The following is an 18,980-nucleotide window of genomic DNA, read 5'->3' as shown; positions in this document are numbered from 1 at the left end:
TTTTTTATTGGAGGTTGGTTGATTTACAATGTTCTCTGTTAGCTTCAGATGTGCAGCAAAGTGAATCAGGCACACATGAGCATATATCCACTCGTTTTTAGGTTCTTTTCCCATACAGGCCATTACAGAGTTTTAACTAGAGTTCCCTGTGCTCTGCTTAGTCACCTGTTTTATATATTGTCGTCATACTCAGTCACATCCGATTCTTTTGTGACCCCGTGGACTGTAGCCCACCAGGCTCCTCTGTCCATGGGATATCCCAGGCAAGAATACTAGAGTAGGTTGCCATTTCCTTCTCCAGGGGATCTTTCTGACCTAGCGATCAAACCTACATCTCTTGTATCTCCTGAATTAGCAGGTGGATTCTTCACCACTGTGCCACATGGGAAACCCACTTTATATAAACTGTATTTATTTAATCAATCTCAATCTCCCAATTTATCCTGCCCAACACCCCCCGACCCCCCCCCCGCCACCCCCTGTCCTTGACCATAAGTTTGTTTTCTGCATCTGTGATTTTATTTCTGTTTTGTAAGTTCATTTGTACCTTTTTTTTTTCTTTCCACATACAAGCGATATATTTGTCTTTCTCTCTCTCTGACTTAACTTCACTCAGTATGACAATCTCTAGGACTGTCCATGTTCCTGCAAATGGCATTATTTTTGTTGTTTTTTATGGTGAGCTTTTCATTTGCTCCTTTTTGCCGCGTGTGTGTCTTTGGAGAAATGTCTATTTAGATCTTCCACGTTTTGATTGGGTTGTTTTTGTCTTTTTTTTTTTTTTGAGCTGCATGAGCTATTTGTGTGTTTTAGAGATTAAGTCCTTGTTGTGTGCTTTGTTTTATGGTTTCCTTTGCTGTACGGAAGCATTTTAAAGTTTAATTAGGTCCCATTTGTTTGTTTTTGTTATTTTCATTATTCTAGGAGGTGGATCAGAAAAGATCATGCTGCAGTTTATGTCAGTGTTCTACCTATGCTTTCCTCTGAGTTTTATAGTGTCTGGTCTTAAATTTAGGTCTTTAATCCATTTTGTTTATTTTTGTGTATAGTGTTAGAGAGTGTTTAATTTTATTCTTTTACATGTATAGCTGTCCACTTTTCCTGGCACCACTTAACTGAAGACACTTTTCTGCATTGTATATTCTTGTCATCTTTGTCATGGATTAGGTGACCATAGATACATGGGCTTATCTCTGGACTTACTATCCTGTCTGACTGAAATATATTTCTATTTATGTGCCAGTACCATACTATTTTGATTATTGTAGTATTGTAGTATAGTCTGAAGTCAGGGAGCCTGATTCCTCCAACTTTGTTTTCTTTCTCAAGATTGCTCTGGCTATTCAGGGTCTTTTGCGTTTTCATACAAATAATGAGATTATTTGTTCTAGTTCTGTGGAAAATATTATTGGTAATTTGATAGGGATTGCAGTGAATCTGTAGGTAGCTTTAGTGGTATAGTCATTTTGACAGTAGTGATTCTTCTAATCAAAGAATATGGGATAACTCTCCGTCTGTGTCATTCTTTTATTTCTTTCATCAGTATCTTATAGTTTTCTGAATACTGGTCTTTCGCATCCTTGAGTAGGTTTATTCTTAGGTATTATTCTTTTTGATGTAATGGTAAATGGGATTATTTCCTTAATTTCTCTTTCTGATCTTTTGCTGTTGGTATATAGGAATGCATCCTTTTTTACCTGATTGCTGTGGCTAGGAATCTCATTGTCTTTAATACAAATGGATATGAGCTTTTTATGTATTTTGCACTGGTGGTTTTTTGTTTTCCCAACTTCACTGTCATGTGTTTCTTCATGACTGTGCATCCAAAAATAAAGTCCTTACAGGATCTTAGTTCCCCAACCAGGAATTAAAACCCGGCCCCTACAGTGAACGTACAGAGTTCTAACCACTAGACTGCTGGGAAATTCCCAGTTGTAACTTGTTTTTAACCAGGCCCTTACTGACGAACATTTAGATTGTTTGCATTGTTCTTAGTGTTGCATCATGGAACATCAGTCTTTAAGAATTGGGAATGTTCGTTCATGTATTAAGCACTCTTGACAAGCTGTCTTGTCCACTCTAAAGTTCCATCCAGTAGATTCTGTGCATGAGTATGTAAGAGGCCTAAGATGCATATTGGGAGTACTCATCATTGGAGAAGGGCAGACATAGAATATGCTATAAGGCAGTGTTAACAGTAGTGGTGGTATTATTAGTATTCATGAGGTTGTTGAGACCTTGAGATCTTTAGATCTTTGTTTCATGAATTTCTGTCTTTATAGGTTGATCCCTGTGTTAGTGAATGGCATGAAGTATTCAGATATAGACATTATCCTACTTAAGGTAAGGAAACTATTCCCTGATGAATAAGGATGTTTATTTTCACTGACTTACAGATCTTTGAATTTGACTAATAGGACATTTATTTAGAGTAGGCTCTATTTAAATAGGCTTTCTGTTATGTAATATGCTATGGAGTTAAAGATAGAAGCAAACATAATGAATTTGACTGGCAGTAGATTCTAGCTTAATTGAAACTAACTAGATGGTGACACTAGTAGAGTTAGCGTGAATTTCCTGTTAATTCTGACTGTTTGGGGTTCATTTTAAAATAATCTTAAAATATGTTCTGAATTTAATTCAGATACTCTAGATTATACCAGATGTTGGGAAACCATCTTATGTGGTTCAGAATCCCTGATAATCTATCATGGGTTATGTGATAGCCTATTCTTCCCCTTCACAAAGAGCTATTTTCTACGTAGGGGCAAGCAGAAGATGTATACAGCTGACCCTTGAACAATGGGATATTAGGGGCACTGACCTCCAGTGCAATCAAAAATCCCTGTATAACTTCACAGTTGGCCCTTCCTGTCCATGGTTCCATATCTGCAAATTCAACCACAGATTATGTAGTCATCTAATACTTCATTTACTGGAGAGAAATCTGCATCCTGTTTGAACTGGACATGCAGTTCACTCCCATACTGTTCAAGCATCAACTGTATTTCAGAATCATGTCACGCTATCTGTTGGCCTGCAGGTCAAACCCATACTGTTCAAGCATCAGCCATATTTCAGAATCATATGTCATGCTCTCTGTGAATATTCTCATTCTTTTACCCATATACATACTATTAACTTATATGAATATAACCAGAATTTTCCTTTTAAAAAATACACAGGGTGATGTTGAAGAAGATGAAACAATTCCTGATAGTGAGCAAGATATCAGGCCACGGTTTCATCGATCAAGGACAGTGGCTCAGCAGCATGATGAAGATGGAATTGAAGAGGAGGAGGACGACGACGATGAAATTGATGACGATGACACGATTTCTGACTGGAATCTAAGTAAGTCAGAGAGAGAAGCACAGTCGCCTGCTTGGATAACAGTTTAGTTGAGAAATAACTCACATCCTACAGTGCCCTCATACACAGTTCACTTAACCATACAAAAGAATACAATTTAGTGGTTTTCCGTGTATTCACAGAGTTGTGCAACCATCATCTCAGTAAATTTTGAAACATTTTTGTCACCCTAAGAGAAACTACATACTTAGTAGTCACTCCCATATTCTGAGCTCCTCTGGACATTTTCTATAAGTGGAATCATACAAAAGTGGTCTTTGTGACTGATTCATCTGTTCATTAGCAGATGGACATTTTCTTTCCCCTCTTTGGCCGCTGTCAGTAGTCGTGCTGAACAGTTAACGTAAGGTGTATGTGGTCCTAAGTTTTCAGTTCTCTTGGGTATATACCCAGGAATAGGATTACTGGATCGCATGGAAACTTTTATGTTCAATATTTTGAGGTACTGCCAGACTATTTTTCACACTTACTTTGCTGTTTGCTTTCCCCCAGCAGTGTCTTAAGGGCTACAGGTTCTCCACATGTTTGCCAGTAATTTTTGAGTGTCTTCTTCTGGGTGTGAAGTAATGATCTTACTGTGGCTTTGTTTTGTTTCTTCCTGATGGGTCTGTTCTTCATTTGCTTGTCATGATATTCCTTCTCAAAGTGTTTTGTTGGATGCAGAATGTATGTTTGATGCAAAATACATACGAAATAGGAACATTGGCCGTGGCTTTTCCTGTTTTCGTAACTTTTTTTTTTGTATGTCATAATTTGCATGAGGATTGGTTGATTATCATGCATATTTCTAAGATAATGTAAATCCCTTTCTCATCCAGACTTCCAAATAGGATTTTTAAAATTTCTGTTTTCAATATTAGCTACAAATCCATATCATCTGTTCAGCCTGTGTTGTGGGCCACACACACTAATTAGATAATTCTGTGGAGAACCTCGACACCTGTGTTTCGGTTTTGCTTGGTTGCTGGTTTTTAAATCTTTACTTCTGTAGTTCACAGCACATTGGATGTTTTGGGCCACTAATTCTTTGTTGTGGGCTTGTCCTGCCCATTACAGGATTCTGAGCAGCATCCCTGATCTCTCTCCAGTAGATGGCAGTAGCGCAGGAGATTAGAGGGAGAATACACATACAATTGCGACAAGCAGCAGTGTCTTGAGATATTCCCAGATGGTCCCTGGGACACAAAGTCACCACCAGTAAGAACCACTCTGTGATTCAGAAGACTGAGATTTCTAATAACTGATGGCATGGTTAAGGACGTAAATGATCGTCGTTAACTGTGTCATTCATTTGGAATAATGCTGGTTACTCCCATTTAGTTCCCTGTAACTAACAATTCCTTAGAGTGCCCAGCCCTAAGCCAGGGGCTTTGTATGCATATCACGTGTAATCTTTTCAACAGCCTTAGGCAGGCAAAGATACTGCAAAAAGAGAAACTTGCCCAAGGTTAGCATAGCTAGTTCTGGTGGCACAAGTAGTTCTGGAAGCCATATGTTACAGAACAAGAAAACCCAAGGTCTTCATTACTATCACAAATTACTTCCCGTTGTATACCAGCTGTAAGGTTAGGAGGAGGATGAATTAAGATTTAATGTAGATAACTGCAAAAGTAATAATGTATATTGCATTGGGGAGGGACTTCTTTTCACTCATCTGTATGTTTTTCCATAAACACCTACAGGCTTACCTTAGTCTGTCACGCTTTGCTTTCTTACTCTTCATCAGTTCAGTCACTCAGTGGTGTCCGACTCTTTGAGACCCCATGGACTGCAGCACGCCAGGCCTCCCTGTCCATCACCAACTCCCAGAGTTTACTAACTCATGTCCATCAAGTTGGTGATGCCATCCAACCATCTCATCCCTTGTCGTCCCCTTCTCCCACCTTCAATCTTTCCCAGCATCAGGGTCTTTTCAAATGAGTCAGTTCTTGGCATCAGGTGGCCAAAGGATTAGAGTGAATGAATATTCAGGCCTGATCTCCTTTAGGATGGACTGGTTGGATCTTCTTGCAGTCCAAGGCACTCTCAAGAGTCTTCTCCAACACCACAGTTCAAAAGCATCAATTCTTCAGCGCTCAGCTTTCTTTATAGCCCAACTCTCACATCCATACCTGACCACTGGAAAAACCATAGCTTTGACTAGATGGACTTCGTTGGCTAAGTAATGTCTCTACTTTTTAATATGCTATCTTGATTGGTCATAACTTTTCTTCCTAGGAGCAAGCGTCTTTGAATTTCATGGCTGCGGTCACCATCTGCAGTGATTTTGGAGCCCCCAAAAATAAAGTTTGTCACTGTTTCCACTGTTTCCCCATCTATTTGCCATGAATTGATGGGACCAGATGCTATGATCTTCGTTTTCTGATTGTTGAGTTTTAAGCCAACTTCTTCACTCTCCTCTTTCACTTTCATCAAAATGCTCTTTAGTTCTTTGCTTTCTGCCATTAAGGTGGTGTAGTCTGCATATCTGAGGTTATTGATATTTCAAACCCAGCAATCTTGATTCCAGCTTGTGCTTTGTCCAGTCCAGCATTTTGCATGATGTGCTCTGCATATAAGTTAAATAAGCAGGGTGACAATATACAGCCTTAACGTTCTCCTTTCCCAGTTTGGAACCAGTCTGCTACAGTTTTTTCTTACACTTCATAGATAATGCATTTTTTTTTTTAAATAAAGTGAAGTTTGTAGCAACCCTGCATTGATCAAGTCTGTTGGTGCCATTTTTCCAGTAGCATTTGCTCGCCTTTGTATCTCTGTCACATTTTGGTAATTCTTGGAATAAGAATTCAAACTGTTTTGTTATTATATTTGTTATGACAGTGTGTCATCTGTGGTCTTTGATGTTAACTGTTACAATTGTTTTGGGACTCCATGGGCTGTGCTCATAAGACAGAGGACTGTATGTATGTTTTATGTGTTCTGACTGCTCTGTCCACAGGCGATTCCCCATCTCTCCCCCTCTACTTGGGCCTCCCTGTTCTCTGAGACACAACACTGTTGAAATTAGACCAGTTAATAACCTTTCAGTGTCCTCTTGAATGTTCAAGTGAAGGGAAGAGTTGCATATCTCTTACTTTAAGTAAAAAGTTAGAAATGATTATGCTTAGCAAGGAAGCAATGTTAAAACTGCAGGTAATGGTTAGCATTTTTTTAGGTATAAAGTGTGTATCGGTAAAGGTGTATACCTGGTTTTTTTTAGACATAAGACTATTGCACACTTAATATAAATAACACTATAACTTGAGCATAACTTTTATACGTACTTGGAAACAAAAAGTTTGATTTTACTCACTTCATTGCAGTGATCTAGAATTGAGCGTGCAGTATTTGAGGTATGCCTGCATCTTCTTTTCTGGAGGAGAAGCTGATTTTCCAGAAGTGAAATCAGATTGTGTATACTTTGCTAATTCTTTTCTGCACATCATACAACTCATTCTGTATTAGTACTTAAAGATTTCATTTTGTTTCATGGCAGTGTAATATTTATGAGTGAAACTACCATAGAGTTTAACTAAGATCCTTATTGATGAGTAAAGTGTTATTTCTGCCCAGTGTAACAGCTTTATTTAAAAAAAAATAATGGTAGTCATATACAAAATATTTTCATGATTAGTTTACTGATTCTTGGTCATAAAGTGTCTTGGTCAATAGAATTTTTTTTTTCTTGTGATTACCTCCTATTTAATTGAATTCTTTAAAACTTCGTAGAGGTAAAAATGTACAAATTTTATCTACATATAGATAGATTTATAGTTATATAACTGAATGATAGTAGAAGTTAATATAACGTTTTTGAATTAAATATTTCCTTAGGAAAATGTTCTGCAGCCGCCCTAGATGTTCTTGCAAATGTATATCGTGATGAACTTTTGCCACATATTTTGCCCCTTTTGAAAGAATTACTTTTTCATCATGAATGGGTTGTTAAAGAATCAGGCATCTTGGTTTTAGGAGCAATTGCTGAAGGTAAGTCTGAGTCAAACTTAAACTGTCAAGTCCTCAGTAGGTGCTAATGTGACATGGCTACTTTAATTAAGCAGAAACGACTCACATACTTTGTTTACTGATTTGTGTTCCTAGTAAGATAAGACTGTTGAGGTAGATAAGACTGTGATCCATATTAACCTTAAAAAGGATATTTGAGGTCTAAAAGCCATCTTAGAATGAGTTTGTACTTTTGAGCTAGTTAATTGTTATTAAACAACCATAGAGTGACTTATAGCCCCAGCCAGATATTTTGCAAATGCTTTTGTTGTCATGAAGAGAACAGAATGAGAGGGTCCTGATCTCGGAAACATCCCTGTTGCTAGAAAAATAACTTCATATGTAGGTGTAAGGAATGTAAGTCAAGTGTCACTGACCCTAGAAAGAATTATTATTCTTTCCTAGATGTAAATATCTATAAGAAATTGAAGCATTTTGCATAATTTCTGTAGCAGAAGTAAAATGAGCTTTCCTATCCCTACTAGGAAGATAGGGAAGCCTGGTGTGCTGCAGTCCATGGGGTCACAGAGTCAGACACGAGGGAGTGACTGAACAGTGAACCCTACTAGAAGATACTTAAGAGCAGTTAGCTCTCATTTCAGTTATTTAAAAGTTTTGAAACATTATTAAATATACTTACTAGAATAGAAATGATTAAATATTTTTCATTGCTGCATCTATCAGTTTAATATTTAACTTAAATAATTTTAACCAAGTTTGAGCACTTCCTGAAGTATTTGGGCTTTTTTTCCTAGGTTGCATGCAAGGCATGATTCCATACCTACCTGAGCTCATTCCTCACCTTATTCAGTGCCTCTCTGATAAAAAGGCTCTTGTGCGTTCCATAACGTGCTGGACTCTTAGCCGCTATGCACACTGGGTAGTCAGCCAGCCCCCAGACACGTACCTGAAGCCATTAATGACAGAACTGCTAAAACGTATCCTGGATAGCAACAAGAGAGTACAAGAAGCTGCCTGCAGGTAGGACAAATTCCTAAATTGTTCATGGTGGGAGAAGGGAGTGTGCGGATTTCAGGGAGAAACTAATTTTCAAGCCTATGATGAAATGTTGATATTAAACTATTAATGGGATTTTTTTTGTTATCCGTATCTTCCAGCTAATGGTTTTGCAAATCCAAGTGAGACTCTTCACTAGAGATTTGTATTTGCTATTTTCAATTTTTTTTTTTCCTCACTACCTATAACATTAGCATTATCTTTCACCCTCATTACCACAGATATTTGGAGTGGTTGTGGCAAGAGTCCTATTCTTGGAGAAATAGAAAAGTTTGAGCAGGATTGACTTTTTTAGTCTACAGTCAGCTCCATAACTCCTCAGGAAGTCCCGTGGTGACCACCCATCTGCCACCGTGGTTCAACTCCAGTAACCACTTTTGTCAGTTGCATTTGGGGTTGTCTGTTCATCAGATCAGTGGTTTCATTACTATGAATATTTCAGTTTTCTGGAAGAAATCTTCATGTTCTAAAAACGCTTGCCATTTATGTTTATAGTTCTTAATTTTTCAAGTAGAATTGCTCCTACTGTTTACTTTGTTAATAAGGAAGAAATAGCTGCTGAAAAAGAGTAAAGTAAGTTTCAGTGTAGTTAGACTCTACCAGATTTGAAAGAGTTCAAATTCATAATGATATGAAAGTTAAACAAGGGAGCTTTGGTGATTAATAGCACCATTTTTTTTTTCAAGGGAAGGGAGGGTACACATTATATTTGGTTTCTGGTAGATGTTTCATTCTGCAAGGTTTTTTACTAATTGTTGGACTTATATAAAATATTGTGTGTACAGTCTCTGCCATCTTAAAATTTATAGGCTAGTAAGTAATTATGGAAAGTGTCATGAAAGAAATATAGTTCAGTGTTAATGAACAAGACTTTAATTAACAAATGGCTTAAGCCTATCATTTTAGGAAATTCCTGTCTGGCTAGGAGAGATTACTGTAACCTTAATTTCACAAATGAAGGGCCAGATACACCTTAAAGTCAAGAAAACTTTAGGTATAAGTTGAAGTAATCGCCCTGAGACCCTAGAGTTTGTTCCTTTCTTGTGTATTTGTCCTAACAAATAAGCTACAAGTAAACAAATTTCTAATAACAAATGCTTTGTGCATTCTCATGTATAGTATAGGGCTTAGAGAAAAAATTTTAGACTTTGCTGAGGAAAAATTGACAAACATAATTGCAAAACTTCAATATACAACATGTTGATTTGATACACATAAATATGGTAGAACACTCACCATGATTAACATAGGTAACTCAGCAGCTTTTGAGTACTCAGTGCTGTATTAACTGTCATCACCATGCCGTGTATTAGATACTTTGGAATTTATTCTTGCAGTTGAAAATGTGTGGCTGCCAGCACCTCATTCCCTCTCCCAGTAAGAGAAGCACTTGAGAGACCGTGATACTGCTGTGTTCTCAGACATCTCAAACACACTGTTAAAGCTGCTTCTATCTTTTTGTGGCGCTTGGTATGCAAATGAAGGTTGAAGAGATTTTTTTTTTTTTAATTTATTTTTTTATTGAAGGATAATTGCTTTACAGAATTTTGTTGTTTTCTGTCAAACCTCAACATGAATCAGCCATAGGAATATACATCCCCTCCCTTTGAACCTCCCTCCCATCTCCTGCCCCATCCCATCTGTCCAGGTTGATGCAGAACCCCTATTTGAGTTTCCTGAAACATACAGCAAATTCCTGTTGGCTATCTATGTTACATATGGTAATATAAGTTTTAATAGTTTTAATTCTGGTGTCATTCGTCTGGAACATCAGTAAAATGTAAACTCCCTGAGAAAGGGGACATTGTTTTGTTCGTTGCTTTGTCCCCAGCCCTCAGTCACTAAATAAGTAGTAAACACCAAATAAACTGTTGATTGAACCAGCAGTTTTCGACTTTACCATTGTAGTTAAGCAGATACCCATAAGTGTCAATCTCTTTGAAATAAGTGGTAAGGAATGGGAAGGAAATGATAAAAATAAGTATCTGGTGTGGTGAGGTTGGGAGATGTGCTTGTAAATAAGTATTCTTTAAACTCTATACTTAATTTCTTGTCTCTGTTGTGAACTGTTTCTTTTCTACAAGAGTAATCTCTCTCCGTTTTTAAATTATAGTGCCTTTGCTACCCTTGAAGAGGAGGCTTGTACAGAACTTGTTCCTTACCTTGCTTATATACTTGATACCTTGGTCTTCGCATTTAGTAAATACCAGCATAAGAACTTGCTCATTCTTTATGATGCCATAGGAACTTTAGCAGACTCAGTAGGACATCACTTAAACAAACCTGTAAGTATCTGTGATGAACCATTATGAGAAAAATCAAATATAAAGCATAGTTATACTCAATGTGTCATGTATTTGAAAAATGTTTAGGGAGGTATGAACACTTAGTGTTTGCGGCTTTAAGAATATAGGGCTGAAAAAGATAGCAAGTGTACTTACTTTTAAATAATATTAAAAAAAAGAAATACGTGCAGGGTGTGAAAATTAGGGCAGCTTATCACATGAATATACCAACACATTTTAGAGTGACAAAAGGAAAGGGGATAAACGTTTTATACTCTGGATTTCAGAGTTAAGAATAGAAGAGATGGGTGAATCTCATTTGTTTAAATGGGATTTAATATTTGAATTTTAATGTAGCTTGAAATCCCCTGCTGAAGAATAGACTTCTTGTTTATGATTACCCTGTAAAACATCTTAAGAAATAGTCTGTGTTTATAGGTTATGCTTAACACTTGGTGTAGGACACTTGTTTGTGGGTTTGCTTTGATGGTGGTTTTGGTTTTGTTTGGTAGGGGGTTTCCTAATATCTTAGATTAGACTACTTGGAATCTATGCTCCAGTTTACATGATGACTGTTTATTGATTTGATTGCAGGGATTCTTTCTTAGTAAGAACATTTAAATGATTATGAATCTTTTTCTACAATGTCTTCAATAAATTTATCTGTCATTTATAACCTACTGAACAGCAAGTCATATTACGTATCACAGGTCATGGAACTAAAAGAATTCAAAGAATAAGTCTTAAAATTCTTTCCGTAAAAATTTTATACAATTATTCTAAATGGATTTTAGTTTTCGTGGACTTGTTTACATATGATAGTGGAGCTTTCTGTGTTTTTCATCATTGTAATTTAGGAATATATCCAGATGCTAATGCCTCCACTGATCCAGAAATGGAACATGTTAAAGGATGAAGATAAAGATCTCTTCCCTTTACTTGAGGTATGCTGTTAACCATTCGTATGTGTGTTAGTCACTCAGCTGCATCAGACTCTGCAGCCCCATGGACTGTAGCCTTCCAGGCTCCTCTGTCCATGAAATTCCCCAGGCAAGGATACTAGAGTGGGTATCCATTCCCTTCTCCAGAGGTATGCTAAGCTGGCAACAGTTAGTTAACCTGTTTTTCATCAAAAAAACACATATTCAGACCTATAATGACTATATGTAATAAGTGTTAATTTACATTCTGAACCATTTCTATTAAAATGCTGAATAAACGTGCAGCTCCATATAACTTGACCTGTGTGCTCCATCTCTTCCATCGTGTCCAACTCTGCCGCCGCATGTAGGGTAGCCCACCAGGTACCTCTTACCTCTGTGTGGGATTTTCCTGGCAAGAATGCTGAAGTCAGTGGCCATGTCCTCCTCCAGGGGATCTTCCCAATCCAGGCATTGAACCTTGTCTCTGCATTGCAGGCGGATTCTTTACCGCTGAGCCACCAGGGACAAACTATTGAATTTATGTTTTCTAACCTGTTGTACTTGATAGTAAATTATCCTTGGAGATCTTTCCATATGAGTGTGTATATATATATATATTTCTACTTAACTGTATTTCTTTATGTAGATATAAGCCACGTCATAATTGATATAGCTTAGATTCCTTTATCGTTTATGCATATATATACTCATATACATGTGAAGTAGCATCGACACCTTTTTTGTATAGTTTGAAGTTTTTTCATGTATTTTAATACTTTTTTTTAAACACCTCCCCCTGCCAAGTTTATATGCTATTCAAATAACTGAACACTCACTCAGATGTGGCAACTTAAATCTGGATGAATTGATTTTGATAGAGCCATATCAGTCATTCTAGTCTCCCCTGTTATTTCAGGGGTCATCACTTCTGCCTTGAATGGTCCCTACCCAACAAAGTAAAAACTTCTGTGACAAAGAACAATGGCTAATTCTGGGCCCAACAGAATAAAAAGAATACTTATAGCTAAATATATTTATTTCCAGGCAAGGCTCAGAATGTGCCCATATTCTGAGATCTACCCACATTATTGACCAAGATGGGAAGCTAAATAAATCTCACATATTTGAGGAAAAAAACTAGGAATACTTAATACTGAAATTTGTTCCTGAAAGATAATGTTCATTATAGAAACCTTAACTTTTTTTTCTGAGGAAACCTCCCTTGACCAGCTAGTAAACTTAAAGAGTAGAAATGACCAGGATTTTATTGAGTATGCTTTCAAGCATTTATCATAATCTTAATTATACCTGGAGATGTTACATGCATCTACTTTATCCTTTCCAGTGCCTGTCTTCAGTTGCCACAGCTCTGCAGTCTGGCTTCCTTCCGTACTGTGAACCTGTGTATCAGCGTTGCGTAAACCTAGTACAGAAGACTCTTGCACAAGCCATGGTATTTAAAAAAGTTTTTTATCTCTCCCTTCTTGGCATCAGAAACATTTTTCTAAGGATAGGCGTAATGCATAAAAGCTTTTTCAGTAATTGCTTTAAAGTAAGTTTTCAAAAAATTGTGTGTAATTTCAGCTGAACAATGCTCAACCGGATCAATATGAGGCGCCAGATAAAGATTTTATGATAGTGGCCCTTGATTTACTCAGTGGCCTGGCTGAAGGACTTGGAGGCAACATTGAACAGCTGGTAGCACGAAGTAACATTCTAACACTAATGTATCAGTGCATGCAGGTGAGATTTACTGAATTAAAGTGAAGAGAAACTTCTAGTTCTCTGTGTCACATTGGGATTAATTTCTGCCGCTTTCTTGCAGGATAAAATGCCAGAGGTTCGACAGAGTTCCTTCGCCCTACTAGGTGACCTGACAAAAGCTTGCTTTCAGCATGTTAAACCTTGTATAGGTATGAATATTTTCTATTGCTGTGATGTGGTTTTTAACATTATTTTTCATCAGCTGTGGTTTTTATTATTAAACTGAAGTCTAATGAAATCCTGACATGTATTAATGTACATTTTACTGGTTAAATCTACTCTGATTGAAGCAGGTGGTTTGGAAACCCCTATTCTCTTGTTTCCTTGAATTCACCATCATTTCAGTGGCTTATTAGGTGTTCATGTTGTTGGAGAAAAGTTGGAAAAGTATTGCTTTAGAGATAGTTCATAGATACTTCTTAAATGGCCTCTTTCTTATTGGTGGAGGTACCCAGAAATAATAATATAATCAGGTTTTCTCATGATAAATCAGCATAAACTATGGGAAATTTCAGTTTTCTTAAAAGTAAATGAATTTTTTTTTCCTGTTTTAGTGGCGTAGTGTTTGTCTTAGCCTTTTGTGAAGATAATAAGCAATTGCTTGAATAATGTAACCTGAATTACTGTCAGACCCATAGATTAAGTCAGATTTTGGTCAATTTTCTTCATTTCCGTATCCCATCATTTAATCTTGGTTTAAAATATTCATTTTAATTTTTTTTTTTTGGTTTGATACAGTGTGCTTTGGGAGGCCCCCCTCCAGTTTTGTTTTTTTTTTAGGATGAAATTGACATATATTAAGACTTGTGTGTGGATTGAGAACTTTTAAGATCTACTATCTTAGCAACTTTCAAATAAACAATACAGTATTGTTAACTGTGAACTTCCCAGGTGGCTCAGTGGTAAAGAATTTACTTGCCAGTGCAGAGGCTGTAGGTAGGAAACACAGGTTCTGTCCCTGGATTGGGAAGATTCCGTGGAGAAGGAAATGGCAACCCACTCCAGTATTCTTTCCAGGAAAATCTCATAGACAGAGGAGCCTGGTGTCCATACAGTCCATGGGGTCATGAAGAGCTGGGCATGACTGAGTGACTGCACACACACACACACACACACTCTCTCTCTCTCTCTCTCTCTCTCTCTCTCTCTCTCTCTCTCTCTCTCTCTCTCTCTCTCTCTCTCTCAACTGTGGTCATACTGTGGTAGACTACATCCCCCAGAGCCGAACTTATTTTAGAACCAAAAGGTTTTATCTTTTGACCTTCACTCAATTGCCAGTTGTATTTTTCAGTAATGTGTTTCTGAACTTGAATAATAACATTAATTATGATGTATTAAAGTAAGGCATCAAGTTTAAGCCTACCTACTCTAAATGAAATTATGGTGAATTATTGCTTTAGGGAAAACCTTGTTCTGCAGATACTTTCCCCCTGATGGAAGTTTTTGAGTTTAAATTTGTACAAAAAGATTTTTTTTTTGAGACTTTATAGGTCAAGTACCTTCTTCAAGAGATACACAATGTCTGATTGTTTTCTGTTTTTAATGTTACAAACTGGATTATTTTCTAGGTTAGTTTTCTCAAGAGTAATTTGGCAATATCTGGAGACACTGTTACACAGGGGAGGTGTTACTGGTGTCTGGTGGGTAGGGGCGAAGGATGTTTCTAAATATCCTATAATACATGAGACAGCCCCCTACAGTAGAATAATCTGACCCAGATTATCAGTATTGCCGAGACTGAGAAATTGTGAAATCAGCTGGTTTATTAGGGATTAAAAAATGATATTCTAATTCTTCATTCAGTAGAGAGAATACTTATGTAGAGATATTCCCATATCAATAAATTACTGCCCATAGGTGGCTCAAACGGTAAAGAATCTACCAGTAATGCAGGAGACCCAGCTTCAGTCCTCGTGTGGGGAAGATCCTCTGGAGAAGGGAATGGCAATCTACTCCAGCATTCTTGTCTGAAAAATCCTATGGACAGAGGAGTCTGGCAGGCTATAGTCCATAGGGTCGCAAAGATTTAAACGTGACTGAGTGCCTGACTTTGTTCATATAGAACAGGCAGGATTATTGCTTGTTTCTTTATCTTTATTTACCAGTTTTGAAGGGAACGAACTGATTCCCAGCATCTTGCACAAGTCCTGTATTATATTTCAAGAGTTTGGTTTTTGTTTGTGTTAGTTATTTGAGTGTCAGCATGAACTCCTAACATTCCATTTTTCCTTTTAAACGGAAGATGATATTCAGAGACCACAGTCTGACATAAGAGTAAACGTTACAATAAAAACCAAAATCATCGATATAAAAAATTCTGTGTGTGTGAAAAACCAGCTTTGAAGAAGGTCCTGTTGTATCATATTTTCACTTTTAAAGTGAAATATTTAAAGTTAAATTTTCTGTCTGATGCCAAGAGAAATTACTCTGACCAACTTTTTTTAATGATACTTAAAATGAAACCAAACTGGGGCTACTTCACATGAAAGTTCAGTGGCTAGATATTTCCTCCTTCATTTTCTTAAGATAATTATTGCCAACACTTTGTTTTTTTAAAGGTTATGTTTTGCCTAGGTTTCAGTTTCCATCTGGTAGATTTCCTTTAAAGCACAAAACTAAAGCTTTTTTTTTTTTTTTTTTTACCTAGCTGATTTCATGCCAATATTGGGAACCAACCTTAATCCAGAATTCATTTCAGTCTGCAATAATGCCACATGGGCAATTGGAGAGATCTCCATTCAAATGGGTAAGATTTCTGAACTCCCCCCCCCCCATAACACTTTTTAGATAACTTAATATTTTTGTAGTTGCCTTTTTCTAATGAGCTTTACCTATGTAAATATATAACATATCACAGTAAAGGGGGCAGCATATTTTCCATTGATATTTTAACAATGAAATGTTTCTTTTTTTGTTTTCTCTCTCGGGGATGATCTAGGTATAGAGATGCAGCCTTACATTCCTATGGTGTTGCACCAGCTTGTAGAAATCATTAACAGACCCAACACACCAAAGACGTTGTTAGAGAATACAGGTACCATACGACTGAACTGTTAACGGTGAAGAGAAAACGATCTGCCTTGTCATTTTAAGTTAAGATGCGTAGAGAAACCAAAGCAAAGCTAGCTTTAGAAACCCAGCTTATTAATTAATGGGTGTTTGGGATTCTCAGTCATGAAATGAACTGTTTGAGCTTCATTCCATAGCCAGTTTCCAGAAACTTTCCAAAAAACACTTTTTCCTCTGCTACAGTGTTTTAATACTCCCTAAAGTGGACCCCAGCTCAGATAACTATATGAATTTTTCATTAATTCAGAGTAACTGCTAGCTGGGGAGAATTTTTTAATATATAAAAATGTAACCCCAAATAGATTGTATTGTGGTAGTTAGTCTGTTAATAATGGCATACGTATTTTGTATTTTGTTGTATACTTTTCTTCAAATTGGGAACTTGAGCAGTATCTTGTGGGATTTTTATTCAGAAGGCTTGTTTCTCTTTTGCATTTTATAGAGAGCATGTTTATATTAAAGAATACCTTCCATACTATAGAACACATTGCAGGGTGATTTCTTCTTGCTCTGCCTTTTTGCTAATAATTTTTTAAAGTATGAATTTTGTTTTCAATCAGGCATGTCTTTTTCTTCATATACTAAGACAGTTGCAGCAGTATAGTCATAGCCAATGAATGCCTTACCAAAATACTGGACAAAGATTTAAATAAGTTTTTCTAAATAAATTTCTCTTCAAAGGTATTTTAATTTTATGGTTTTTAATTGTAGAAAGTTTATTATATCCTAATGTGATTATTGGTATGGAAGGAAGTCTTTTAATTATAAAACAGTTATATGGCTGTTTGGCTGTATGGGTACTGTTTGTATCTTAAAGTGAATGAGATTTTCCTGCTAAAAAGCTCAAAAACCTATGTGTAGGATGGTTATGAAATCTTGTCAGGTGTTTATCTCTTTAGAATGCAGTACCTATACATGACATTCAGATCTGAAACACTTGCCATTATAAAATTACTGTTGAACATTAAAAACTTCTTATTTATTTTTAAATGTGAATGCATAACTGCAAATAAATGTTGAGTGTAATGTATATTAAAGTTTCTTGTGGGATATCAGCTGGTGAATTTGCTGCATAGTTCCTTGAACAAATTGGCTTTATTTATAAGATTATATTCTAAGTATGAATCTACCCTAAGTAAATCAAGAGGTAGTTGATAATGCCTTTCAAGTTGATGGATTGAATTTGTGCCCTTAAGAAATACATTTGGGATTCACTGGATTATTCTTATCGCAAGTGACTGCAGAAAATGCTTCTCTTATTCCTTACCCAAAGGAGGAGAGATTAATTATTAAAATAAAATTGTCTATGGGTAATATCTGTAGATTTTAGCAACTTAATTATTAATACTATTGTCTTAATATTTCATAAAGTCAATTCCTTAGTGTTTGCAGTTACTTGGTTTTTTTCTAATTAGTATATCCTACACTGAACTTTTTCAATGGACCATCATCTGCTTTATCGCATGTTTCATTGGATTGTTCATACTTGCCTGTTTAATGAGAATGTTGCATAGTTTGTGTCTTTTGAACATAGGTTTTCTTTCTCTTGCTTCATATGAATCTGCTGGATTTTAGTATTATCTGTGTAGTTTGCTTCAAGTAATCCTTAAACATTTTTCTTTACCCCCTCCCCCACCCTTTTTTTATGAAAGGTTAACCTGTAAATTTTTGAGAGAACACCATTAAAGCACCTCATGGTTTGTTTTCTGTTTGTATTTTTTTTCCCATTGTGTATAAATGTATTTATATGTACGTACCTATGAACTGCAGAATGCAGTTCTGAGTTGCACTTGTTTTAGCTCTTTGTAAGTTCAAGAACTTAACTGAATTTTGATGGTAAATTTATATTTGATTGATTCCCACTTCAGATTTTTAAAAATAAAATATTAGCATGTTGTAATCATGTGTTTTATTATCTATCATTTTGTGCTGTGCATTTCATAGCAAGGACAAAATATTTGTTCCTTTGGTCCACATATCACATGCCATTACAGTGGACTTAATTTTCTTTTTGTCAAATAGGACTTGAAATTAGAATTGTTACTATCAGAGAGAGGGATTTTTGGAATGGGATTTTGACATAGCACAGCAATTTTCCAATCCATTTATTCAGTATGTACCGTAACACTTAAAATTTGATAGTTGATTTTGATGTTAGGCAAGAAATGGTCCACTAGCTTATTCTGGAAATGTTGGTAAACAAACCAAAAATATACCAAAATTTTGATTAAATTCCTACATAATTGCAAAGAATAAAAGTCACTTTTAAAAAGCAGTATGAAGAAGTGAGAAAGATTTTAACTTCTGAGAAGTATGTTTGAATAGACAATTCAGAAATGTAATCATTTACATTTACTACTATTTCTTGGAGGGGGGACTAGATTTCATTATTAAACTCTGGAATTTTAACTGACTGTGAAGGAAGAATCTATATCTATTTAATCCGCTCATTGTTTTTATTAACAGAATAACACTTGATTGAGCGAGAAAAGCAGTTCATCATGGTTTTTGGTGTTCTCTCAATCTTTAAAGTTTTTTTAATTCCTTTTGTTTTTCTTTTTCCAAG

At 36.2% G+C, this 18,980-nt stretch overlaps 1 protein-coding gene across 4 annotated transcripts in view; it reads left to right on the top strand.

Annotated features, from left to right (window-relative positions):
* The window catches only part of TNPO1 (transportin 1), a 91,957-nt gene that overhangs the window by 61,795 nt on the left and 11,182 nt on the right, over positions 1–18,980 (top strand). For all 4 annotated transcript variants that reach the window (XM_042233692.1, XM_004016896.4, XM_012096778.4 and 1 more), the window contains exons 10-20: positions 2,283–2,343; positions 3,186–3,354; positions 7,186–7,338; positions 8,112–8,337; positions 10,487–10,658; positions 11,516–11,602; positions 12,927–13,034; positions 13,166–13,324; positions 13,407–13,494; positions 15,993–16,091; positions 16,284–16,379. In XM_042233692.1, the coding sequence (XP_042089626.1) occupies positions 2,283–2,343; positions 3,186–3,354; positions 7,186–7,338; positions 8,112–8,337; positions 10,487–10,658; positions 11,516–11,602; positions 12,927–13,034; positions 13,166–13,324; positions 13,407–13,494; positions 15,993–16,091; positions 16,284–16,379 (1,418 nt within the window). The remainder of the gene's footprint in view (positions 1–2,282; positions 2,344–3,185; positions 3,355–7,185; positions 7,339–8,111; positions 8,338–10,486; positions 10,659–11,515; positions 11,603–12,926; positions 13,035–13,165; positions 13,325–13,406; positions 13,495–15,992; positions 16,092–16,283; positions 16,380–18,980) is intronic.

The sequence above is a fragment of the Ovis aries genome, chromosome 16 (assembly GCF_016772045.2).
Source record: "Ovis aries strain OAR_USU_Benz2616 breed Rambouillet chromosome 16, ARS-UI_Ramb_v3.0, whole genome shotgun sequence".
Lineage (NCBI taxonomy): Eukaryota > Metazoa > Chordata > Mammalia > Artiodactyla > Bovidae > Ovis > Ovis aries.
This window is presented reverse-complemented; position numbering and strand designations above follow the sequence as displayed.